The sequence below is a fragment of the Pelophylax lessonae genome (genome assembly GCF_965119305.1).
Source record: "Pelophylax lessonae genome assembly, chromosome: 8".
Lineage (NCBI taxonomy): Eukaryota > Metazoa > Chordata > Amphibia > Anura > Ranidae > Pelophylax > Pelophylax lessonae.
In genome coordinates, this window is record NC_138775.1 from 85,192,462 (window position 1) to 85,218,704 (window position 26,243).

General features: G+C 47.0%; 1 protein-coding gene across 1 annotated transcript in view; it reads right to left on the reverse strand.

The window, feature by feature from the left end:
- The window catches only part of LOC309562159 (inter-alpha-trypsin inhibitor heavy chain H3-like), a 234,519-nt gene that overhangs the window by 136,204 nt on the left and 72,072 nt on the right, over positions 1-26,243 (reverse strand). The window contains exon 9 of the mRNA XM_082266284.1: positions 21,722-21,890. Coding sequence (XP_082122410.1) covers positions 21,722-21,890 — 169 coding nt within the window. The remainder of the gene's footprint in view (positions 1-21,721; positions 21,891-26,243) is intronic.

The following is a 26,243-nucleotide window of genomic DNA, read 5'->3' on the forward strand; positions in this document are numbered from 1 at the left end:
GAGTTGTTTACTGAGTTATGATCGTAGTTTTAAACTAAAAAAAGGTGTCTGAAGCTAAAACCACAGCCACCCGCCCGGCGCTCACGGTCTAAAACGTATAAGTACTAGTGATAAAAGATAAATATCTAAAATCGTAGAGTTAAAATATTCAAATAAATATATGTGTAACACTAGTGTGTACACTAGCAGCCACTGTAAACAGAAAACTCCATGTATAAATAATGTGAAAAATCACAGTGTACAGGTCACACTCAAGCATCATGCACATTCAGCGGCGCTTAAAACATACTATCTGTTAGCATGTTAAAATCCGTAATTATATTGATCAGCTGCATGAGCCCTTGAGTGTGACATGTACATTGTGATTCGCATTTTTTACATTATTTATACATGATCGTAGTTTTGTTATCTTTATTATCCTTCTTTTTAGAGAAGAGTAATTCGAAATTGAGATTTGGACTTGGCCTTCCTAGAAGCTCTCTTCAGTGTCCTCGTGGAGTATCCTCGCTCGAGGAGTCTGGTTTTTATTGTGTTTGCCTCAGCTTGAAACAAGCTATCAGTAGAGCAATTCCATTCTGCACAAATATATTGCCCATTTGGGATGGATGCAATAAGCGGTGTAGGATGAAAGCTAGAAGCTTGAAGTATCGTATTGACAGCTGTTGGTTTTCTGTATAAATGAGAAAATAATTGACTATCGGTAGCCTTCTGAACAGTAACGTCCAGAAAGGTGATGGAGGTAACGCTGTGCGACATAGTAAACTTGAGGTTAAACGGATTATCCCTATTGAAGAATTAAAAAAATGCATCCAAAAGAGCAAGGGGTCCGTCCCACAGCATGAAAAGGTCATCGATGTACCTATACCACGCAAGTCAAAATCTCGATTCGAATTACTCTTCTCTAAAAAAGAAGGATAATAAAGATAACAAAATTAGGATCACAACTCAGTATACAAATCAACACAAACAGTTTAAACAAATCCTGGGGAGATATTGGCATCTTTTGGAAATGGACCCTTCCTTAGCCCATCTTGTACCCCCATAACCCCTCGTCAGATTCAGAAGAGCTCCTTCACTTAAGGACAAGCTGGTTCACAGTGAATTTAGACTCGTCAGAAAAGACAGCGGTAAATTCTTGGTGACTTATACTTGTGGTGAATGTAATCAATGCAAATTTCTAGATACAAGGAAATCAATTGTCCTATCCAACGGGGAGCAATTTAGAGCAAGGCACTTTGTCAATTGCAGGTCTGGTATACCTGCTCTCCTGCAATTGTGAGTGTTTTTATGTTGGTAAGACAAAACTCGAATTCAGAAAAAGAATCAGTAGACATACAGTATTACCTGTATTAACAAAAAAAGACCCTGATTTACCACTCGGCCGACAGTGCCTTGGTACATCAAGAAACTCCCCCTATTGTTAGGTTTCTAGCTCTTGATTACATTCATCCCAACCCCAGAGGAGGGGATCTTAATAAAACTTTACTGCAAAGAGAACTACAATGGATATTCCATCTCCAGGCCACCCAGCCACCAGGCCTGAATGTCATGGTCTTACCTTCTTGCTGTTCTCCTTCGTTTGACATGTGCTGGCGGCCATCTTGGTTTCTGGGTCTCTTGTAGCCTCCCACCCTGCGGCTCCTCCTTCCCACTGGGAGGAGCTGGATGCCTAGCTCATATATATAGGAGGTCTGTGGCTTCAGTTCCTTGCTTGGTCCTCCTGTGTTCACATGCTTCTAAGACTGCTGCTGCTTCTGGTTCCTGATCCTGGCTTTGTCTGACTACCCTGCTGGTTCCTGATCCTGGCTTCGTCTGACTACCCTGCTGGTTCCTGATCCTGGCTTCGTCTGACTACCCTGCTGGTTCCTGATCCTGGCTTCGTCTGACTACCCTCCTGGTTCCTGACCTCAGGCTTCGCAAGGACTCTGCCTCGGTTTCGCCTTCCGTTTGGACTTTTGCTTTACAGCTTGATTTTCAATAAAGCCTTCTTATTTTCACTTATCTGTTGTTGTACGTCTGGTTCATGGTTCCGTGACATTAGGACCAAGCCATGAATTCTGACGGTACAGGGCCATCCTCGCTACCCACGCTGGTTGCCAGACTTGATCAGCAGGATCACCTGTTGGGTCGGTTCGCCGTGGCGTTGCAAACCCTGCTGGAACGCACGGCTCATTTCGCTCCCGTTGCCGATGGGTCGGTTGTCACTCCTGGGCCCGCTCCTACTGCCGCTCCGGTTGTTGCGCCAGAGTCTACCCCGACACCTGTTGTTGCGCCTGCGGTGTTTCGGGGTATGACCGATTCTGCCCCCCTTCCACAGCGCTTTGGGGGAGAGCCAACTCAGTGCCGAGGTTTCCTTAACCAGGTGGGCATTTATTTCGAGTTGCTGCCACATGCCTTTCCTACTGAGAGATCAAAGGTGGGCTTCTTAATTTCGCTGCTCTCGGACAAGGCCTTGGCCTGGGCCAGCCCTTTATGGGAGAACAACAATCCGGTGGTTGCCGAGTTTTCCGGTTTTCTTGCTTCTCTTCGGAGGGTATTCGATGTGCCGACTCGTGCTGCCTCTGCTGCGAAGCTCCTTATGTCCATCAGACAGGGTTCACGATCCGTAGCTGAATACGCCATTGAGTTTCGTACCCTGGCAGCAGAGGTGGGCTGGAATAATGAGGCTCTGGTCGCTGCTTTCTCTCATGGTCTCTCGGATGCCTTGAAGGATGAGGTTGCAGCTAAAGACCTACCAGTGGAGCTCGAGTCTCTTATTTCTTTCTTGATTTTGATTGACACCAGACTCAGGGAGAGACCTTCCTTTAAGGAGAGTTTGTGGAGACCTCCTAACAGATTGGCGCCTACCTTTGCTGTCCCACCCGTGCCTCCCTCTCCTCCCACGCCTCCTGGGGATGACTTGGCTGGGGGTGAACCCATGCAGCTGGGCTTTGCTCGCCTGTCCGAGGGGGAGAGGGTACTCCGAAGACACGAGGGTCGATGCATGTACTGTGGTCTCAGTGGGCATTTTCAGTTGGCATGTCCGAACCGTCCGGGAAACGCTCGCACCTGAGATCCTGTCGGGGGCAGATCTTGGGTGGAGTCTCCTCGTCCCCGGTTTCCCGTGTTGACAAACCACTGATCACTGTTGTCCTCTCCTGGGTCGGGGGCTCAGTGACGACCCAGGCGTTGGTGGACTCTGGTGCTGGTGGTTTGTTCATTGATAGTGTGTTCGCTGCCGCCAATTCCATTCCTCTGCAGGCCCGAGGTTCTCCACTGGCCCTTGAGGCGATAGACGGCAGACCCCTTCTGCCGCCACACGTGACTCATGAGACCCTTCCAGTGAGGATAGCCATTGGTGCCGTTCACAGAGAGTCGGTCTGCTTCCAGGTTATTTCGTCTCCACACTACTCGGTGGTCTTGGGGTACCCCTGGCTCCAGAAGCATAATCCGACTTTCGATTGGAGATCGGCCGAGATCCTCTCGTGGTCACCGCAGTGTGGGGCTAGTTGCATCCATGGGCCCGTCAAGTTGCTGTGTACTTCCTCGGACTCTCTGTTGCCTCCTGAATACGAGGAGTACCGGGATGTATTCGATAAGGTGCGCGCGGTTGCCCTACCTCCGCACCGCCCATACGATTGTGCCATCGAGTTACAACCTGGTGCAGTTCCTCCTCGTGGCAAGGTCTATCCACTGTCGGTAGCGGAGAATGAGGCCATGGAGGAGTACGTGAAGGAGGCGCTTTCACGCGGACACATTCGCAAATCCTCGTCCCCGGCAGGGGCTGGATTTTTCTTTGTGAAAAAGAAGGGCGGTGAGTTGAGGCCTTGCATCGATTACAGGGGTCTCAATCGCATCACGATCAAGAACGCTTACCCGATACCCTTGATTTCCGAGCTGTTCGATCGCCTTAAAGGGGCCACGGTCTTTACCAAACTCGACCTGAGGGCGGCATATAACCTCGTAAGGATCAAGGCGGGCGATGAGTGGAAGACCGCGTTTAACACCAGGACCGGTCATTATGAATCCTTGGTTATGCCCTTTGGGTTGTGCAATGCGCCCGCAGTCTTTCAGGAATTCATTAACGAGGTTTTCCGTGACCTGTTGCAGCAGTGTGTGGTGGTCTATTTGGATGACATCTTGGTATATTCTGAATCCATGAAGACCCACATTCTGGATGTCAGACGAGTGTTGCAACGGTTACGAGAGAACAAACTGTTCGGTAAGCTTGAGAAATGCGAATTTCACCGATCCCAGGTAACCTTCTTAGGTTACATCATTTCCGCTGAGGGGTTCTCCATGGATCCTGAGAAGGTTTCGGCTGTCTTACAGTGGCCCCAGCCCAGTGGTCTTCGCTCGCTGCAGCGCTTTTTGGGCTTCGCCAATTATTATCGGAAGTTCATCAGGGACTTTTCCATTCTAGCCAAGCCTCTCACGGATCTGACCAGGAAGGGCAGTAATTCACAGGTCTGGCCGCTCGAGGCCATCCGAGCTTTTGAGGCTCTAAAGTCCGCCTTTGTGTCGGCTCCGATTCTGTCGCATCCCAACCCTGGGTTGCCCTTTGTCCTCGAGGTGGACGCGTCTGAGACGGGAGTAGGCGCCCTTCTGTCTCAGCGTAGAACACCAGAGGGTCCTCTGCTTCCTTGTGGGTTTTACTCCCGGAAACTGTCTTCCGCGGAGTGCAACTATCAGATTGGTGACAGGGAGTTATTGGCCATCGTGCAGGCCCTTAAAGAATGGAGGCACTTGCTCGAGGGTTCGGTGGTTCCGGTCCTCATCCTGACGGACCACAAGAATCTGACCTACCTTTCTGAGGCCAAGAGATTGACACCACGTCAGGCCAGATGGGCTCTGTTCTTGTCACGTTTTAATTACGTGGTCTCCTACCTACCCGGTTCCAAGAACATCAGGGCGGATGCCTTATCACGGCAGTACTCCGACCTGTCCAGGGAGGAGTCGATTCCGACCTCGGTCATACCTCCGAATCAGATCCTGGCCGCCATTCGCACCAGCCTGACCTCTCCCCTGGGTGAGCAGATTTTGGCGGCTCAATCTGGTGCTCCCTCTGAGAGACCCAACGGCAGATGTTTTGTGCCTGAGGAGTTGCGCACTCGGTTGTTGCGAACCTACCATAACTCCAAGACCGCGGGGCATCCTGGAAAGAATCAGCTGTCCTGGGCTGTTTCACGTCTGTTCTGGTGGCCTTCCCTACGTTCCGACATCGCCGCATATGTAGCGGCATGCTCCGTTTGTGCCCAGAGTAAGTCCCCTCGGCACCTTCCGTTGGGCCTTCTGCAACCCATAGCCTCCAGGGAGCGCCCATGGTCACACCTGGGGATGGATTTCATTGTGGACCTCCCTGCATCCCGAGGCCATACGGTCATTCTCATGATTGTGGATCGATTTTCCAAAATGTGCCACTGTGTTCCTCTCAAGAAGTTACCCTCTGCACAGGAGTTGGCCACGATTTTTGCCAGGGAGGTCTTCCGGTTGCACGGTTTGCCCAAGGAGATTGTGTCGGATCGGGGGAGTCAGTTTGTGTCCAGGTTCTGGCGCGCCTTTTGCTCCCAGTTGGGGATTCATCTCTCCTTCTCCTCGGCCTACCACCCTCAGTCCAATGGGGCCGCAGAACGATCCAATCAGGCCTTGGAACAATTCCTTCGTTGCTATGTCTCCGATCACCAAGACAATTGGGTTGACCTCCTGCCTTGGGCTGAGTTTGCCAGGAACACGGCGGTGAACTCTTCCTCTGGGACGTCTCCCTTCATGGCCAATTATGGGTTCCAACCTGCCGTGTTACCGGAGGTATTCTCTCCCCAGGATATTCCGGCTGTGGAGGATCACCTTTCCGTCCTACGTGCTTCTTGGGTACAGATCCAGAGGTCCCTTGAGGTTTCTGCGCAGCGCCAGAGACTCCAGGCTGATCGCAGACGAGCGCCTGCTCCTTCCTACCAGGCCGGAGACCGTGTATGGTTGTCCACCCGCAACCTCAACCTTCGAGTGCCCACTCCCAAGCTGGCGCCTCGCTTTGTTGGTCCCTTCCGAGTGCTTCGCAGGGTAAACCCGGTAGCCTATGCCCTTGCGCTTCCTCCTGGCATGCGGATCTCCAACGTGTTTCATGTCTCCCTGTTGAAGCCACTGGTGTGTAATCGTTTCACTTCCTCGGTTCCTCGGCCCAGTCCGGTCCAAGTGGGCAATCGTGAGGAGTATGAGGTGAGCAATATCCTGGACTCACGCCTGGTCCGCGGTCGGGTGCAGTTTTTGGTTCATTGGCGTGGTTATGGTCCAGAGGAGCGTTCCTGGGTTCCCTCTGCAGATGTCCATGCTCCTGCCTTGCTCCGAGCCTTCCACGCACGCTTCCCTCAGAAACCGTTCTTTACTCCGTGGAGGAGGGGCCCTTGAGGGGGAGGTACTGTCATGGTCTTACCTTCTTGCTGTTCTCCTTCGTTTGACATGTGCTGGCGGCCATCTTGGTTTCTGGGTCTCTTGTAGCCTCCCACCCTGCGGCTCCTCCTTCCCACTGGGAGGAGCTGGATGCCTAGCTCATATATATAGGAGGTCTGTGGCTTCAGTTCCTTGCTTGGTCCTCCTGTGTTCACATGCTTCTAAGACTGCTGCTGCTTCTGGTTCCTGATCCTGGCTTCGTCTGACTACCCTGCTGGTTCCTGATCCTGGCTTCGTCTGACTACCCTGCTGGTTCCTGATCCTGGCTTCGTCTGACTACCCTGCTGGTTCCTGATCGTGGCTTCGTCTGACTACCCTCCTGGTTCCTGACCTCAGGCTTCGCAAGGACTCTGCCTCGGTTTCGCCTTCCGTTTGGACTTTTGCTTTACAGCTTGATTTTCAATAAAGCCTTCTTATTTTCACTTATCTGTTGTTGTACGTCTGGTTCATGGTTCCGTGACACTAAATGAGGCCACCAATATTAAACACTTTTTACAGGGTTTCAAATCTGGGCCCTGTGAATTTGGTTTATAACCATAACCTATTATTTTCCTTCTGGTCTTCTCTCCCTTCCCCCTTTTTTTTTTTGCATTTCAAATAATGTGATGAAAACTCATTGTCACTATGTGTTTCAACCATGGATGATACTTTGTTCATGTTAGAGCTTGATGGTATGTCCTGGAGCTCATTGCATTATCTAGGTTGTTCACACTATTTTTAGTTCGGCATTTTGATATGATATAGGCCAGTTTACCCAGGTCCCCGGCGCAATAAGGCCCTTCGCTGAATCAATTCGGCGGATGGGCCTTTTTGTCTGTGTCATGGAGTCATCGCAAATGCTGTGACTCCACTTCCGCATTTGCACGACAATTCTCCATCTCTGACCTTCTGCTCTTGCTGCGCATGCGCGTGACACACCACGCGCCAGCGATGGGACGATGCGTGATGTCACCACGCCTGTTCTGGGACTGGGTGACGCTGTGCGCCCTCACATCGGGGGATCCGCAGGATGCCAATCACTGTTAGTTAGGGTAACCACCCAACTTGGTCTGTACCTACCATCAGCTGGTTCTCATCTTTATTGATTGCTGTTCCTATGCCTTCATACAGATAAGTACTTATAAGCACCAAATTACCACACATACCAGTCCATGCTGGATAGCTACAGAGCAACATGCTCTCTAAGTCTCCATCTGGGATGAGGTATGTAGATACTACCATACATTTGGGAAACCCTCTTTTTCTTTTTTTCATTATAGGGTTCTACAACTCATGATATCAGTTAATTTTCTTGTACAGGTGTCATTAAAGTTATTCAATATAGCAAAATCATGTGTCAGTATCTGTTCAATATCAATTAGCTTGCATCATTGGGACTGTTTTATCAGTGGCACTGTAACGCTGAGCGCTCCGGTCCCTGCTTCTGGACCGGAGCGCTCGCAGCGTTAGTTCCAGATCCACTCACCTGTGCCCGCTCCGGCTCCCTCCTCCGCTCCCCGCTCACGTGGTTCCCGGCGCGTGCGCCCCTGCACCATAGGGCGCGCGCGCGCCGGTTGTTTGAAATTTAAGGAGCCTGTGCTCCAATAATTGGTGCCTGGTCCAAACCTCCCTTCCTGTTTCCTGTGACCTGTTTCTGTGACCTGTTTCCTGTTTCCTGTTTCCTGTGACCTGTTTCCTGTTTCCTGTGACCTGTTTCCTGTTTCTTATATAAACCCACTCCCCCTTCCTGTCCTTGCCGGATCTTGTTGCCTTAGTGCCCTGAGTAAACGTTTTGTGTATTTTCCCTGCCTGTGTATCTGACCTTCTGCCGTTGCCCCTGACTTCGAACCGTTGCCGCCTGCCCTGACCTTCTGCTACGTCTGACCTTGCCTTTGCCTTGTCCTACTGTACCACGCCTGTATCAGCTGTCCGTGAGGTTGAGCCGCTACCGGAGGACACGACCTGGTTGCTACCGCCGCAGCAAGTCCATCCCGCCTTGCGGCGGGCTCTGGTGAAAACCAGTAGCAACTTAGAACCGGTCCCCTGGTACGGTCCACGCCATTCCCTCACTGACACAGAGGATCCACCCCTAGTGTCTTCATCGGCCGCCAGTCTGGACCCTGACAGTAGATCCGGCCATGGATCCCACTGATGCGCCGCTGCCTAGTCTCGCTGACCTCACTACCGTGGTTGCCCAGCAGTCCCAGCAGATTGTTCAGCAAGGTCAACAGCTGGCACAGTTGACCGCCATGCTGCAGCAGCTTCTTCCAGCTCAGCAGCAGCCGCCTCCACCGCCTGCATCTGCTTCTCCACCGCAGCCTGTGGCCGCCGCCACCGCCAGAGTCCGCTTGTCTCTCCCGGACAAGTTTGATGGGGACTCTAAGATGTGCCGGGGATTCTTGTCCCAATGTTCCCTGCACCTGGAGATGTTGTCAGACCAGTTTCCCACAGAACGGTCTAAGGTGGCCTTCGTGGTCAGTTTACTATCTGGGAAGGCCTTGGCCTGGGCCACGCCGCTCTGGGACTGCAACGATCCTGCCACTGCCTCCATCCAGTCCTTCGTTTCTGAAGTCTGCAGTGTCTTCGAGGAACCTGCCCATGCCTCGTCCACGGGAACAGCCTTGCTAAACCTCGTCCAAGGAGACTCTACAGTAGGCAAATATGCTATACAGTTTCGCACTCTGGCCTCCGAATTGAACTGGAACAACGAGGCCCTCTGTGCGACCTTTAAAAAAGGTTTATCCAGCCATATCAAGGATTGTCTGGCCGCACGAGAGATACCTGCCTCCCTGACTGAACTCATCCAGTTGGCTACTCGCATTGATATGCGCTACATTGAAAGACATCAGGAACTCCGCCAGGAGAAAGATCTTGCTCGCATCAGGCCTGGCTCCTCTCTTCCAGCATCCTTTGCAGCCTGCTACTGTGCCTTCCGCCGAGGAGGCCATGCAAGTGGATCGGTCTCGCCTGACCCAGCAAGAGAGGTCTCGCCGGAGGAACGAGAACTTATGTTTATATTGTGCGAGCTCGGAACACTTCTTAAAGAACTGTCCTCTTCATCCTCAGCGTCAGGGAAATGCTCGCACCTAGTGAACGTGGGAGAGGCGTCACTGGGTGTAAATTCTTCCTCTCCATGCCTGATCGTTCCAGTACGAATTTCTCCAGCCGCTAAAGTCTCCTTCTCTGCGGAGGCCTTCTTGGACTCTGGTTCTGCAGGAAACTTCATTAAAGCCTCCTTCATCAACCGGTTTAGCATCCCCGTTATCCGTCTCGTCAAGCCCTTCTTTATTTCTACAGTTAACGGAGAGAATCTGAACTGCACCGTGCGTTACCGCACAGAACCCGTGCTCATGACCATAGGGGTTCTCCACCAAGAGACGATTGAATTTTTTGTTCTGCCTAACTGCACTTCTGACATTCTTCTTGGCTTGCCTTGGCTCCAGCGCCACTCTCCTACCCTCGACTGGACCTCTGGGGACATTAAATCATGGGGCCCTACCTGCCACACTCGTTGCCTCAAGTCGGTACCTACTAGACAAGTCTCCTCTCCATTGCTCGGCCTTCCTAAGGCCTATCAAGACTTTGCTGACGTCTTTTGCAAAAAACAGGCAGAGGTCTTACCACCACATAGACCCTTCGACTGCCCCATTGACTTGCTTCCTGGTACCACACCACCCCGTGGCAGGATTTACCCTCTCTCCGCTCCTGAAACCAAGGCCATGTCTTTTTTGTTGCCAAGAAGGATGGGTCACTACGCCCTTGTATTGATTACCGCGGTCTCAACAAAATCACGGTAAAGAATCGCTACCCTCTGCCTCTCATCTCGGAGCTCTTTGACCGTCTGCGCGGAGCAAAGGTCTTCACTAAGCTTGACCTCAGGGGCGCTTATAACCTCATCAGAATCCGTGAAGGAGATGAGTGGAAAACCGCTTTTAACACCAGAGATGGCCACTTCGAGTACCTTGTCATGCCTTTTGGTCTGTGCAATGCCCCTGCAGTCTTCCAAGACTTTGTCAATGAGATCTTCCGGGACTTGTTGTATACCTGCGTAGTGGTCTATCTTGACGACATACTAATCTTCTCCTCCACTCTGGAAGGAGTTTGTCAAGTGCTCCAGCGTCTCCGTGTTAACCATCTTTACGCCAAAATTGAAAAGTGCCTCTTTGAACGTAGCTGTCTTCCTTTTCTTGGATACCTAGTTTCTGGACAAGGTCTTCAAATGGACCCCGACAAGCTCTCCGCAGTCTTAAATTGGCCACGCCACGCGGGACTTCGCTCTATCCAGCGCTTCCTCGGATTCGCCAATTACTACCGCCAGTTCATCCCCCACTTCTCCACTATTGTGGCACTAACCAAGAAATAAGCGAATCCGAGATCCTGGCCTCCCCAAGCTGAAGAAGCCTTTACTCGCCTTAAGACCGCCTTCGCCTCCGCTCCAGTCTTGTCTAGGCCCGATCCGCTAAAACCATTCTTCCTGGAGGTAGATGCCTCCTCTGTGAGAGCCGGAGTGGTTCTTCTTCAAAAGTCCGCTAAAGGAAAAAATGTCACCTGCGGCTTCTTCTCTAAAACTTTTTCTCCTCCAGAAAAAAACTATGCTATTGGAGACCGTGAACTACTAGCCATTAAGTTGGCACTAGAGGAATGGAGACATCTCCTGGAAGGATCCCTTCATCCTATCACCATCTACACTGACCACAAAAATTTGTCATACCTTCAGTCTGCCCAGCGCCTTAATCCTCGAAAGGCCAGGTGGTCATTGTTCTTTGCCCGATTCAGTTTCCAGATCCATTTTCGTCCTGCTGATAAGAAAATTAGGGCGGATGCCCTATCACGCTCCACCGATGCCTCCGAAGCTAAAACCGTTCTTCAACACATCATTCCTCCTGAGTGTCTGATTTCAGCTGCCCCTGCTTCACTGGCACCAGTTCCTCCAGGGAAAACATATGTTCCTCCACATCTTCGCCTCCTGACTCTCAAATGGGGTCACTCCTCTCACCTGGCGGGTCACGCTGGAATTAAAAAGACTACTCAGCTAATTGCTAGGCACTATTGGTGGCCTTCCTTTGAGAAAGATGCAACTGAGTTCGTTCGGGCCTGTACCGTCTGCGCACGTGACAAAACTCCCCGCCAGAGGCCTGCGGGTCTTCTCCTCCCTCTGCCAGTGCCTGAACAGCCTTGGTCCCACATAGCGATGGACTTCGTCACTGACCATCCCGTATCCCATGGCAACACAGTCATATGGGTGGTTGTTGACAGGTTTTCCAAAATGGCACATTTTGTCCCGCTTCCTGGCCTCCCCTCTGCGCCACAGTTGGCGAAGCAATTCTTTTTGCACATATTCCGTCTCCATGGTCTTCCAACGCATATCGTCTCTGATAGAGGCGTTCAGTTCATCTCAAAATTCTGGAGAGCACTCTGCACCCAATTAAAAATCAAATTGAATTTTTCTTCAGCCTACCACCCTCAGTCCAATGGGCAAGTGGAGAGGGTTAACCAGATCCTTGGTGACTATCTGCGACACTTCGTCTCCTCCCGTCAGGACGATTGGGTCGACCTGTTGCCCTGGGCCGAATTCTCATATAACTTTAGAGACTCTGAGTCATCCACCAAATCTCCATTTTTTGTGGTGTATGGCCGTCACCCGCTGCCCCCCCCTCCCCATTCCCACTTCATCTGGAGTTCCTGCCATTGATGAGTTGACCCTGGACTTCTCCTCCATCTGGAAAGAAACTCAAAAGTCGCTCACCCTGGCCTCTTCTCGCATGAAGAGACATGCAGATAAAAAAAGAACTCCTCCTGTCTTTGCCCCTGGTGACAGAGTGTGGCTCTCTGCCAAATACATCCGGTTTCGGGTCCCCAGCTACAAACTGGGTCCGCGTTACCTCAGGCCTTTTAGAATCAAAAGCCAAATTAACGCTGTCTCTTACAAACTCCATCTTCCTCCCTCTCTCCGTATTCCTAACTCCTTTCATGTATCCCTTCTCAAACCCCTCATTCTTAACCGATTTTCCCCCAAGGTTACCGTTCCTGCTCCTGTCTCTGGGTCCTCTGACGTCTTCTCGGTAAAAGAGATCCTCGCCTCCAAGGTCGTCAGAGGTAAAAAAAAAATTCTTGTTGACTGGGAGAATTGTGGTCCCCAAAGAGAGGTCATGGGAGCCCGAGTCCAATATCCTCGACAAGGAGCTCATCCACAGGTTTCTGGGTACCAAAAAGAGGGGGAGACCAAAGGGGGGGGTACTGTAACGCTGAGCGCTCCGGTCCCTGCTTCTGGACCGGAGCGCTTGCAGCGTTCGTTCCAGATCCACTCACCTGTGCCCGCTCCGGCTCCCTCCTCTGCTCCCCGCTCACGTGGTTCCCGGCGCGTGCGCCCCTGCACCATAGGGCGCGGGCGCGCCGGTTGTTTGAAATTTAAGGGGCCTGTGCTCCAGTAATTGGTGCCTGGTCCAAACCTCCCTTCCTGTTTCCTGTGACCTGTTTCCTGTTTCCTGTGACCTGTTTCCTGTGACCTGTTTCCTGTGACCTGTTTCCTGTTTCTTATATAAACCCACTCCCCCTTCCTGTCCTTGCCGGATCTTGTTGCCTTAGTGCCCTGAGAAAGCGTTTTGTGTATTTTCCCTGCCTGTGTATCTGACCTTCTGCCGTTGCCCCTGACTTCGAACCGTTGCCGCCTGCCCTGACCTTCTGCTACGTCTGACCTTGCCTTTGCCTTGTCCTACTGTACCACGCCTGTATCAGCTGTCCGTGAGGTTGAGCCGCCACCGGAGGACACGACCTGGTTGCTACCGCCGCAGCAAGTCCATCCCGCCTTGCGGCGGGCTCTGGTGAAAACCAGTAGCAACTTAGAACCAGTCCCCTGGTACGGTCCACGCAATTCCTTCACTGACACAGAGGATCCACCCCTAGTGTCTTCATCGGCCGCCAGTCCGGACCCTGACAGGCACTCTCTGGTTTGCTAAAGCACAAATCCCATGTAGCTTTTGTTCTTTTTTTTATTCCACTATACTAATTTTGTATCCAAGAATACATACAAAACTATTGACTCACTGTTTTGTTATTGTGTTTTTGGATGCAGCAGCTGACTATATTAGGGCAATAGGTAATTTTTACCAGCCCCGGATCCTTGAGACCTGTGTAGCAATAGCTTGCTTTTCAGTCCAACACCGCACCTGCCACAGCCTTTCCAGCATTGAGCTCCTTCACCAACAAGCTCCAGCTTTCATCATCTATTTGGTATTTGAGAATCATTATTGGACCGCTAAATCAATCCTTACTGGGCATGTAAGTACTGCGCTGTGTTACAAGACACCAGCAGTACAGTATATATGTACTATTTTGATGTATGTACTTATTATATGCATTAATATTTATATTTATGTTTAGATTCGTTGTCAAACCTTGTTGTCACCTCTGAAGAAGGACAATACTTTCAACAAGTCCGAAACATGTCAGGTGTCATCTTGTTTTGATAGACAACTATCCCATAATCCCATATCCCATAGGAAATAAAAGTTTGTACAATGGAGTGTCTACCTTCTGTATTTGGGGCCATTTGAGGACCATCCCGAGGCTTTGAGGGCACGCTTCTCCCACACCTGGCAGGACCTAAAGGATCCAGAGGGAACCCGCAGGACCACCCATTTGCTGTGCTGGCTTGATACCCCTTTATGGGGAGGGCATTGCGGTGAGTGCATTTCTATAGGGGCACGGTATACCGCACTGAGCACAGCAAAGGCCAAGTATAAAACCACATCTGATATATCATCTAGTCTTCACCATAGTCCCCCTATATTGTATGGGGCTTCACGGATTTTCACTTTCACAGAAGCACTTTTCCAAGTGCAATTTATAAGACTGGTTTCACCACACGGATGAAAGTATATTTCACAACCAGCATCTGTTCCTGACTTTCTAATTCGCCATAGACATTTATTGTTCTTTTTGCACCATTTGCACAAGTTTTTAATAATTTTTTAATTTGTTACGGCTTTAACACTTTGAACTTTAGTGCACAATTTTTATATATTGGTATATTGTTTGTTTGTTCATGGCACTGAGTTTAATGATGCACATATCACTTTACTGGTTTATATAATTTTTATAATTTTGTTTGTCACGAGTGGACACAAGCACTGTTTTTATATATAATTTATATTTATATATACTTATTATTAAATTTATCTTATTATTAATATTATTTACACCTGGTTTTGAACATAATACACACAGAATTTTGCATATACTACATTGAGTAGCGCCACTTACACATACCAATATATCAAACTATTCCATTGGATTTTTTATAGTACATTGTTTTTATTTTATTAAATCAGTCCATGAAGCAAACCATGTTTGTTCTCTATTTTTTCACTCAATATATTTATATATATATATATATATATATATATATATATATATAAACAAACATACATACACACACATATACTGTACATATACAGCGGGTAAAATAAGTACTGAACAACAAGTCACCAATTTTAAGTAAATATATTTCTTAAGGTGCTATTGACATGAAATTTTCACCACATGTCGGTAACAACCCACGCAATCCAAACATAAAAATAAATCAAAACAAATACGGTAAGTTCAGACATTAAGTTATTTGTAAAAAAAAAAGGAAGGACACAGGGAAAAAGTATTGAACACATTAAGAAAGGGAGGTGCAAAAAGGCATGGAAAGCCAAGACACCAGCTGAAATTTATCAGTAATTAGAAAGAAATCCTGCCCCTTGTCAGTGCAAATTAACATCAGCTGGTTCCGTCTCAACTGATTGCCTATAAAAAAGGTGTCATTACCAAGGTTTCACACAAGAAACACCTCATGATGGGTAAAAGCAAAGTGCTCTCTCAAGACATTTGCAACCTTATTGTTGCAAAACATACTGATGCCAATGGTTACAGAAGGCTTTCTAAACTTCTGAATGTTCCAGTGAGCACTCTTGCCATAACCTGGAAGTGGACAGAACATAATTTCACCATAAACTGGCCACAACCAGGTGCTCCTTGCAAGATTTCCTGAAAAGAATTATCAGAAGAGTTGTCCAAGAGCCAAAAACCACTTGTGGAGAGCTTCAGAAAGACCTGGAATTAGCAGGTACAATTGTTTCAAAGAAAACAATAAGTAATGCACTCAACCGCCATGGCCCGTAAGCATGCTCACCACACAAGACTCCATTGCTGAAGAAAAAACATGTTGAAGCTTGTTTAAAGTTTGCTGCACAACATTTAGACAAGCCTGCAAAATACTTGGAGAATATCCTTTGGTCAGATGAGACCAAAATTGAACTCTTTGGATGCCAAAACACTCCCATACTCCCAAATCAACAGTGAAGTTTGGAGTTGGGAACATCATGGTGTGGGGCTGTTTTTCAGCATAAGGTACTGGCAAACTTCATGTCATTGAACATACCTCCCAACAGTCCCTGATTCGCCGGGACCGTCCTGGAAAATGGACTGTGTCCCGGAGTCCTGGCAAATCGGGCTGAGTCCAGGAATGCCCGCGGTGGTGCGGGGCGGCTTGATTCCTGCACGCCGTGACCAGCATCTCTCCCCCCGGCTGCATGGCTCTTGCAGTTTATTGCTCCTCCTCCCCGACTCCTCCTCCTTATGTCTGTGTACATCAGAGCCGAGGAGGAGGATATTCAGTGAGCTCTCTGTATGGTGTGCAGGCTCAGGAGGGAGAGATGCTGGTGTCGGCTGCTACAGAGGGGAGATCGCTCTGTGAGGGAGTCTGGGCACCCCTCAAGAAATGTGTGGAAGGTGTCCTGAGTGCCCAACACTAGCGAGCCCCTGGCAGGCCAGTTACCAGAGCTCAGTGCTGGAACTTATTCCAGCTCTGGGATAAGCACAGATTCCTTGGCACAGAGATACTCTCATGGTGCCCGCTACTGGCCCCAGACCCTCGGGCAGTGCCCGAGTGCCCTAATGGTCAGTCCGCCCCTGGTGTGGGGGATGGATGGAGCTGAGATGGGTGAGGGGGGAATAGATGGAGGTGGGATGAGTAAAGAGTGGAGAGAGGATGGAGCTGGTATGGGTGAGGGGGGTGGACAGAGCTGGGATGGGTGTGGGGGATAGATGAAGCTGGGATGGGTGTGGGGGGTGGAGGGAGCTGGGATGAGTGATGGGAGGATGGATGGAGCTGGTAAGGGTGAGGGTGGGATGGATGGATGGAGTTGGGATGAATGGAGCTGCTATGGGTGAGGGTGGATGGATAGAGCTGGGATGGGTGAGGGGGGAAGGATGGAGCTGGTATGGATGGGGGGTTGGATAGAGCTGGGATGACTGAGGGGGATGGATTGATCTGGTATGGGTGAAGGGGGGGATGGGTGGAGCTGGTATGGGTGAGGGGGATGGATGCAGCTGGGATGACTGAGGGGGATGGATTGATCTGGGATGACTGAGGGGGATGGATTGATCTGGTATGGGTGAAGGGGGGATGGATGGAGCTGGGATGGGTGAGGGAGGATGGATAAATGGACAGAGCTGGGATGGGTGTGGGGGATGGACTGAGCTGGGATGGGTGTGGGGGGTCGGATGGAGCTGGCATGGGTGTGGGGGATGGATGGAGCTGGGATGGGTGTGGGGGATGGATGGAGATGGGAGGGGTGTGGGAGATGAATGGAGCTGAGATGGGATCAGGTAGATGGATGGAGCTGGGATGTGTGTGTGGGGGGATGGATAGAGCTGGTATGGGTGTGGGGGATGGATGAAGATAGGATGGGATCAGGGTGAAGGATGGAGCTGGGATGGGTCTGGGGGATGGATGGAGTTGGGATGGGTTAGGGGAGAACTGAGGGAGCTGGTACAGGTGTAGGGGTGGATGGAGCTGGTATGGGTGGGGGTGATGGATGGAGCTGGAATGGGTGAGTGGGGATGGATGGAGCTTGGATGGGTGAGGGGGGAATGGATGGAGCTGGTACGGGTGTAGGGGTGGATGGAGCAGGTGGGGGGGGGGTGGATGGAGCTGGTATGGGTGGGGGATGGATGGAGCTGGTATGTGTGAGGGGGGATGGATGGAGCTGGTATGGGTGAGTGGGGATGGATGGAGCTGGTATGGGTGAGTGGGGGTGGATGGAGCTGGAATGGGTGAGGGGGAATGGATGGAACTGGGATGGGTGTGGGGATCGATGGAGCTGGTATGGGTGAGGGTGAGGGGGGATGGATGAAGCTGGGATGGGTGTGGGGGATGAATGGAGCTGGTATGGGTGAGGGGGATGGATGGAGCTGGGATGGGTGAGGGGGGATGGATGGAGCTGGAATGGGATAAGGGGGAAAGATGGAGTTGGGATGGGTGTAGGGGATGGATGGAGCTGGGATGGGTGTGGGGGATGGATGGAGCTGGTATGGGATTGGGGGATGGCTGGAGCTGGTATGGGATTGGGGGATGGCTGGAGCGGGGATGAAATCAGGGAACAGATGGAGCCGAGATGAGATTTTTGTAATGGATAGAATTGGAATGGGATCAGGGGATGGGGCCAGGATTAGATCCGGGTGGGGGATGGAGCCAGGTTTGGATCAGGATGGTGGATGGAGCCAGGACTGGAGCAGGGTGGTGGATGGAGCTGGAATGGGATCGGGAGGAATGGACGAGCCGCCCCCTGCATTCTGTATATTACATACTCCTGTCCCGTGCATTCTGTGCATTACACACTCCTGCACTATTTCACAATACTATACATTATATACTTCTCACCAAAGTCTTCATTGTCTCAACAGTTGCTGGTTGCTATGCAGTCCCTGACTATTTTAATGTTCTCCCCCCGCTAAGCAATTGACCATGCCACATTTTACTGCGGCAGGTTTTTTCCCTCCTCCAGTGTCCCACATTCTGAAGTTCAAATGTTGGGAGGTATGCATTGAAGGAAGGATGAATGGTATAATGTACCAAGACATTCTTGATAAAAAACTGCTGTCATCTACCAGGATGATGAAGATGAAACAAGGGTTTAAATTTCAGCAAGACAAAAATCCCAAACAAAAAGCCAAGGAAACACTCAATTGGTCTCAAAGAAAAAAAAATAAAGCTGCTAGAATGGCCCAGCCAATCACCTGACTTGAATCCAATAGAAAATCTTTAGAAAGAACTAAAGATCAGAGTTCATATAAGAGGCCCACAGAGCCAAGATATGAAGGCTGTTTGTGTGGAAGAATGGCCCAAAATCACACCTGAGCAATGCATGAGGCTAATTTCTCCATACAGGAGCTGTCTTGAAGCTGTCATTACAAACAAAGGATTTTGTACCAAGTATTAAATACATTTCAGTTAATGTGTGCAATACTGTTTAACGTCATTCCATTTTATAACACATAACTTCATTTCTGAATGTATTTGTTTTGGTTTCTTTGTAAGTATGGATTGCATGGGTTGTTACCAATATGTGATGAAATTTTTCATGTCATTAGCACCTTTAGAAATAGATTTATCTAGAGAAATGGTGATGTGCTGTATATATTGTGGCAGGACGAGGCCATGCCACTGTGTAAAATGGCAGTCTACGCTAAGACTTACAGAAAACAGGCACACTAATAGTGCAGATGTGTGCTGGGTTCATATTAGAGTCAGAATTGGAGTTCCACTCCCCCGGGAGTCAGTATGTGTGCAAGGGAGAAGAGAGGTGCATGTCTACACTGTTCTATCCAGGATAGACAGAGGCCTGAGCCAGAGTGAAAGACGGAGCAGCAGGGAGCTACAGGAAAAGGAAAACTGAGGTACAGCGTTTGTGCTCAAGCACTGGGATGTGTGTTAGATGGTCTGGAGGAGGCTTGAGCAGTAGAGTTGGAAAGAGATTGCATAAATACTGGCGCAAGAGAGGAAAAATGTGGGACCCTCAGGTTCCACACTAGGGACCTAAATGAGGGATGTCAGTCTCTATAAAATAGTCCATATAAAAGTCCATATATATTCTCCATATACACTGAAGGCTGCTCTGGTGGCAAGTAAGAAGGGACTTGAAAACAGCTGCAAGGAGAACACAAGCGTCACTCTAAGTGTAGTAGGAAGGGTTTATTAGGAATAAAATTCATATGCAAGGGTACTCACAAACGAACAAGTGAAAGGAGCATAAGGGCATCCATTATGTATAGGTCCATCAGTCCGGTATAGTGATTCATGATGGCTCGAGCGGTCACGGCTCCTACAGCAAAAGCCGGTAATTACCAGTGATTCCTGGTGTCTGGAATGCACAGAGGACTCTCCTGATGTCGCTTCCCGGATGTGACGTATAGGCGCAGGTGACGCGTTTGCGGAGCATGTGCTCCTTCCTCGGGCCTCAAGAGCGCCATTTTAGGTAAGGGATTATATAGGGCAAGTACACAGTAACTGAGTCCTAAAAGCCACGGATTTCACCGCAACACAACTATTTTATCTACATGAGAAACAACTTCAGACATACAATTATGAGACTAATCTCTGCATATATGCACAGTTTGTGTAAGAAGGGGAAATTGAAATACTCATTAATAGGAGTTATTCACACACTGGATTAAAGTAACATAACAAAAAACAATAACAGAAAAAATAATAACAATAAATGTGAATCATGAATAATCAAGAATTACTAAAATCCTAAAACACAAAAATAATGAACTATCAGCTTAATGGAAGGTGCAAGATCAATTATGTGGATAATAACAATGAAAATTAATTTAAAATTAATAAAAATTAAAAATAAAAAATAAATTAAAAAAATAAAAATGATCAAATTATATTTTACAAAATTAAAATTGATAATAAATAATAATAGTATCGGCCAAAAACTGGGAATACTGGACGGTGTCAGATGTTGATATTGAGTTGGTTTCAATTTCTTCGGCACCAAAGTATCCAAACTATAAATCCAATATGCCTCTCTCTGGCATGTTTAAAACGTTCAGGAGTCGAGGAGGTGGCTGGTATAGATTTTAGAATCCACACCCTGAGTCCAAGAGATGATTGGTCATGATATTTTAAAAAATGTCGTGGAACACTATGCTTATCTACCACTTATACAAATCGGCGATGTTCTCCAAATCTCTTCCTCAGGGTGCGGATTGTTCTCCCCACGTAAAAAAAGACCACACAGGCACGTCAAGCAATAAATAACAAATTCCGTAGAACAGTTATAGAACTTTTGGATTAAATGGATTTTGCCTTTGATCATATAGTCCTTTTGTGCATGAGTCACATGTTTGCAAGTAAGACACAATTTCTTCCGGCATTGGTACATGCCTATGAGTGGAATAAGGCATGGCCCTTGCGTAAAAGATTTAGGTTGACCTTTTAGTTTGCTAGGAGCCACCATTTTTTTTTATATTCCTAGCTTTTCTGTACGTAACTTTTGGCTTGGATGGTAAACTCCCCCTTAGGTGTGGGTCCTCTAAGAGGATTGACCAATGCTTGGCTAGGACTTGTTCTATTTTTTTGAATTTCTGGGTGTAACAGACTGTGTGTCAGGTGTATCTTTCTTCCTCTGTATATGGCCTGTCAGATACATACTGTGGGCCGAGTCCAGAAGAGGTTCAGGGAAAGCTTTGTCAGCAAATTTATGCTTCAAAAGAGCACTCTGTTCAGCATAATCCTCATCATTGGTGCAATTTCTTTGTAGTCTGCAATACTAACTTTTCGGGATGTTAATAATCCACCTAGGATGGTGACAGCTATGAAAATGTAAAAACGAATTGCCAGCCATAGGCTTGGTATAATTCTTAGCTTCAATCTTGCTCTTTGTGGTATAGCATGAGATCCAAGAAAGCTAATTCTGCAGGGCTATGTACCGAAGTGAAGGATAAATTGTATGTATTGACATTACAATGACCGACAAACTCCAAAAATAAGGGTTCAGGGCCATCACAGATGACAATAATGTCATCTATATATCTCCCATAGAAGATAATATGGGAGATATATGGGTTGTTCTTCCAAATATGATTGGCTTCCGACATACCCATTGTCAGATATGCATAGCTGGGGGCAAAATTCGCCCCCATAGCTGTGCCATTAATTTGCAAATAAAACTCCCCATCAAATTCAAAATAATTGTGGGTTAGACAAAAACTGGAGTTGGAAAGAGAGCCAGGAGGCTGAATACTGTTCTTTTCCATATTGATGGTGGGAACCCCCTGTGTGGGAAGCTTTTCAATTGTGGACTTTCTTTCTGTTCTGACTGGACTCACTGTTTTGCAGGTGAAAAAAAAAAGCTAATAGATTATGTTAGGAGAGCTAAACATCTTGTCCATTACAACTATATATATGGTCTTGTGTAAATCTTGTGTAAAGCAGGTTTACAACTTATCTTAAAATGATGTTCCAGCTTATTGGGTTACTTACAGCCTGAAGCTTGAATTTGATTGACAAAACTTTTGGCTTTTTCCAAGTTTTCTGGGGTTGCTTTTACCATTGAATCACTCCACACAGTAACATCATGGCTAAACAGTACCAAATTGAAGTAATCATGTTCGGCAGTGTCATTCAGGATTTTAAGTAGAGCTTGCTTTGTCTGAAAAGAATGAAAATAGTAAGAGGTGGCTCACAGCAATTCGGGTATTCTTCATTTAGCAAAGGCATTAAAGTAGACCTGGAATCAGATATACCTTTTGGGCCCATTTTCACTTCTCTGTTCTGGTGCATTTCATTAACCGCTCCAGGACCGCCCGCTGCAGAAATACTGCAGCAGGCTGGCCCTCCTGCGCAAACTGCCTTAGGTATACGTTGGTTGCGTGCCTGCAGCTAGGGGAAAGTGTGCGCTGCCACCGGCGCCCTTCCACCCCCACTTGGCAGCAGGGACTCCGATGCACGGGGCAGGCATCTCTAATTGCCGCCTGCCACCCGTGATCGCTCCCCGCTGAGAGAGAAGAACGGTCAGCTGTTGTAAACACAGCTGACCATTATAAAAAGACAGAGGTGACCAGCGCTATGGAGTTGTGTGAATACCGTGTATAAATAATAAGGTGTAAGCTGCCAGCAACAAAACCCCAAGGGGTTAAAATAGGTGAAAGTGCAAAAAAGTTCCCCCGGCGCTACCTATAGGTGACAGAGTGTCAACTAAAAAATTGGGCGGAGTCTATTGCGTCATACGTCACTTCCGGTTTTCGAACATCCGACCGTGGAACACGGAAGCTTCCCGGCGAGACCGAACTGATCACCAACTGCCTGCACCGTGAGTTCTTTATGCTCGCAATTAACTATTACTTGTATACTGCATCAATGGGGTCCTCCTTCTCTTTTATTTTATGATATCTACTGGCGTGTGCCTGCTCGCCTGAGGGTAGGAACCCCTGGAACTCTGCCTACTTCATTCCATTGTAAAACCATGGAAAACAGGTCGTATACTAGTTGCGACACCTAGTGGCTACACAGGTGGATGCAATTTTCTTTTTCAACACATTGGGAATTTCTTTTCACTCTTTATTTGTTTGCACCTTGTAAGAATTCCCGTAGTAATTGTTCAGCACTGTTTTACCAGATCTATCTTCAGTGATATTGATATACTTTGCACTGTATATATATATATGGTAAATTCTTTTTTGGAATAAATTATCATCACTTTTCCTTCCACCATTGTTGATTTATTTATTTATTTGCACATGAGCACTTTCTCACGCTGGTCACCATACACAGCAAAAAATAATTTACCCAAAGTGGAATAATACCCATTTTTTTGCACTATTTTATTTATTATAATGCACTGTCTCTCAACTTTACCACTTTGAGGCACACATTTTTTTAGTTGACACTCTGTCACCTATAGGTAGCGCCATTACTAGTAAAAAAAAAAACAATAAAAATTACATAAAGCTTTCCCGCAGTTAGTAGACGCGATAACTTTTGCGCAAACCAATCGAAATATGCTTATTGCGATGTTATTTTACCAAAAATATGTAGCAGAAAACAAATTGGCCTAAAATGTTAAAAAATGTAAATTTTTTATTTTTTTGTTTGGGAATGTTATATAGCAGAAAGTGAAAAATATTGTTTGTTTGTTTTTTTTCAGAATTGTCGCACAAAAAATTAAAATCGCAGAGGTGATCAAATACCACCAATAGAAAGCTCTATTTAAGAGGAAAAAAAGGACATCAATTGTATTTGGGTACAGCGATGCACGAATGCGCAATTGTCTGTTAAAGTTGCCAAATCACAAAAAATGGCCTGGTCATTAAGGGGGCAAATCCTTCCAGTCCAGAAGTGGTTAATGAGCAAAGCACGTTAATGCATGTTACATGTGTTAGCATGTTGGGGTGCCATTCATTTTTAACTAAGGCCACACTCCTTTGGTGCACATGCATTGCAGCTCACCACAACTGATAGTGAGGCATTCACCATGTGTTCTTGTGCACTGCACTGATGAGAATGCTGCAAATCTGTTTTCTCTTTTTATTCAGGAGCATTGGCAGCTTATTTCATTGAATAAATAAACCAAGTGACTCAAAAGGGAGGGTCACGTGACCGCGACTAGGTAAAAATTATATAAATAAGGAATTAATTTAATAAAAGTGTTTCTGAGCTGCTAGTCTTAAAACAACATGTGTTAATGAAAGATTATAAAATAGAAAGAGACAGCGCTCAGAATTAGTGGTACAAAAAATATCTAAATAGGTGTATACACAAATAAATATTCCTGGTTTAAATATTCAAATAAAGTGACAGTGCACAGTGCAAGTGTCACAATAATAAAAGTGACAGTGCATAAACACTCTATGTATAAAAAATTATAAGATAAAATTAGTGACAACACTTGTGTGCAAAAATGCAGATGCAATATTAGCACCAAAAATCAATATGGTGACTTAAGGTGCTTCTGTGTTCACAAAGGAATACTTCCTTTTGTTCACAACTTGTGTTTATAATGAAGACAGTCCTTGTGTGCAAAATTGCAAATGCAGTATCAACAACAAAAATTAGTCCAGTGACTTATAATGTGCTCAGTGCTGTGAAAAAAGGTGCCTCCTTATGGCAAGATAACACGAGGAAAAGAAATCCACCACCAGATGTCCTACACACTTACCAGATGACCCCTTGGGGTCTAGCCTTGGTAAGTGGTATGCTGTATACCAGGTCTCAAATAGGATGGAATGCCGCCACAACTCGTATGGTAATCTATCCACCTAGGGAAACTGGTAGATTCTTCCTCCAGTGCCTCTCTCTCAGACCCCACACAGACCGATCAATATATAAGAAAAAAGGAACTTTTTTCAACAATTTTGCCTACAAGCACATATGGGAAAGGGTTGTACCAGCCCAGAGTAGATGACCAGCACTTAGTTGCAAAAATGGTTGAAAAAAGTTCCTTTTTTCTTATATATTGATCTCTCCTTTTTTATGTCACAGGGTTTTTGCGCAGCAATTTTTTAAACGTGATTTTTTTGGAAAAAAACACTTTCATGAATTAAAAAAAATAAATAAACAGTAAAGTTAGCCCAATTTTTTGTATAATGCAAAAGATGCTGTTATGCTGAGTAAATAGATATTTAGCATGTCATGCTTTAAAATTGCGCACACTCGTTGAATGGCGCCAAACTTTGGTACTTAAAAATCTTTATAGGCTATGCTTTAAATGTTTTTTTTACAGGTTACCAATTTAGAGTTAAAGAGGGGGGTCTTCAAATATTGCTCTCGCTGTAATGTTTGCGGTGACACATGTGTGGTTTAAATGTCGTTATGCGGACACAAATTATGAATGCGTTTGCTTCTGCGTGCAAGCACGAGGGAATGGGGGTGCTTTAATTTTACATTTTTTTTAATTGTTTATTTTATCTAATTTTTTTATTATTACACTTTCCCCTTATTTTTTTTTACCACTTTTTTCCTATTACAAGGAATGTAAACATCCCTTGTATTAGGAATAGGGCATAACAGGTCCTCTTTACAGCAAGATCTGGGGTCTATAAGTCCCCAGATCTCTCCTCTGGAATGCCTGAGATCAAAAAACAATACTGGCTTTCCAGCCGAAAAAAACTTCAGTGTTTACATCTGCCGGGGCCAGAAGTGACATCATAACGTTGCACCTGGCCTCCTAAAGTCATAGATATGACTCAGTCAGCTCTATGGTAAACAGCTGATTCATTTTCTGGCTTGCCAATCACACGGGTGAGCCAGTAGAAGCATCGAGGAGCCGTGGGAGGGGGCGGGAATGTCCCCTTACGCCGCCTGTAAAAACAATCAAACGACTGAACAGCCACTATGATTGTTTTTACTGTGCAGGGAATCGCCGGTGGAAAAGAAAGATATCTGAATGATGCCTGCAGCTGCAAGGCATCATTCAGATATCTCCACTGAAAGCCCAGGGCGTCATATGACGTCCAGCGGTATGGAAGTAGTTAAAAAAAGTTATTGTTTTTATTTTTTTATTTTTTATTTGTTTATTTGTTTATTTTTTTTGTTTATTTTTTTATTTTTATTGCTTGTTGTGACATGTCAAAAATGTAGGAATTTATTTGTGTAGGGTTGTAAAGTTAATTATAGGTTCATTTTAACAGTGCAACAAGTGAGTTGCCTTTCTTCTTCTTTGTCTAACCATCAGTCAAGAGTAGATATAGGGAAGTAAGCATTTTGGAAATGTAGTTCTACTTACAAATAATGCTTCTTTCAACTAAAAAAAAAAGAACACCACTTTCAACAAGTGCATAAAAAATTATTAATTTAGCTGATACAGTTAGGCCTCCTTCACGCGGTTGGTTGGGTGTGGCCGCCGGATACTTACGACATAAAGCTGCAGACTCTTGCCGCTGGAATGATCAGATCATGTAATCAAAAACGGCCGTCAGCCCATTCAAAGTAATGGTGGGCTGGCAGCAGAGCTGCTGCTGTTTGCATGTAATCGCACACAGAGCAGTTAGCTGCGTTTTGGTAAAAA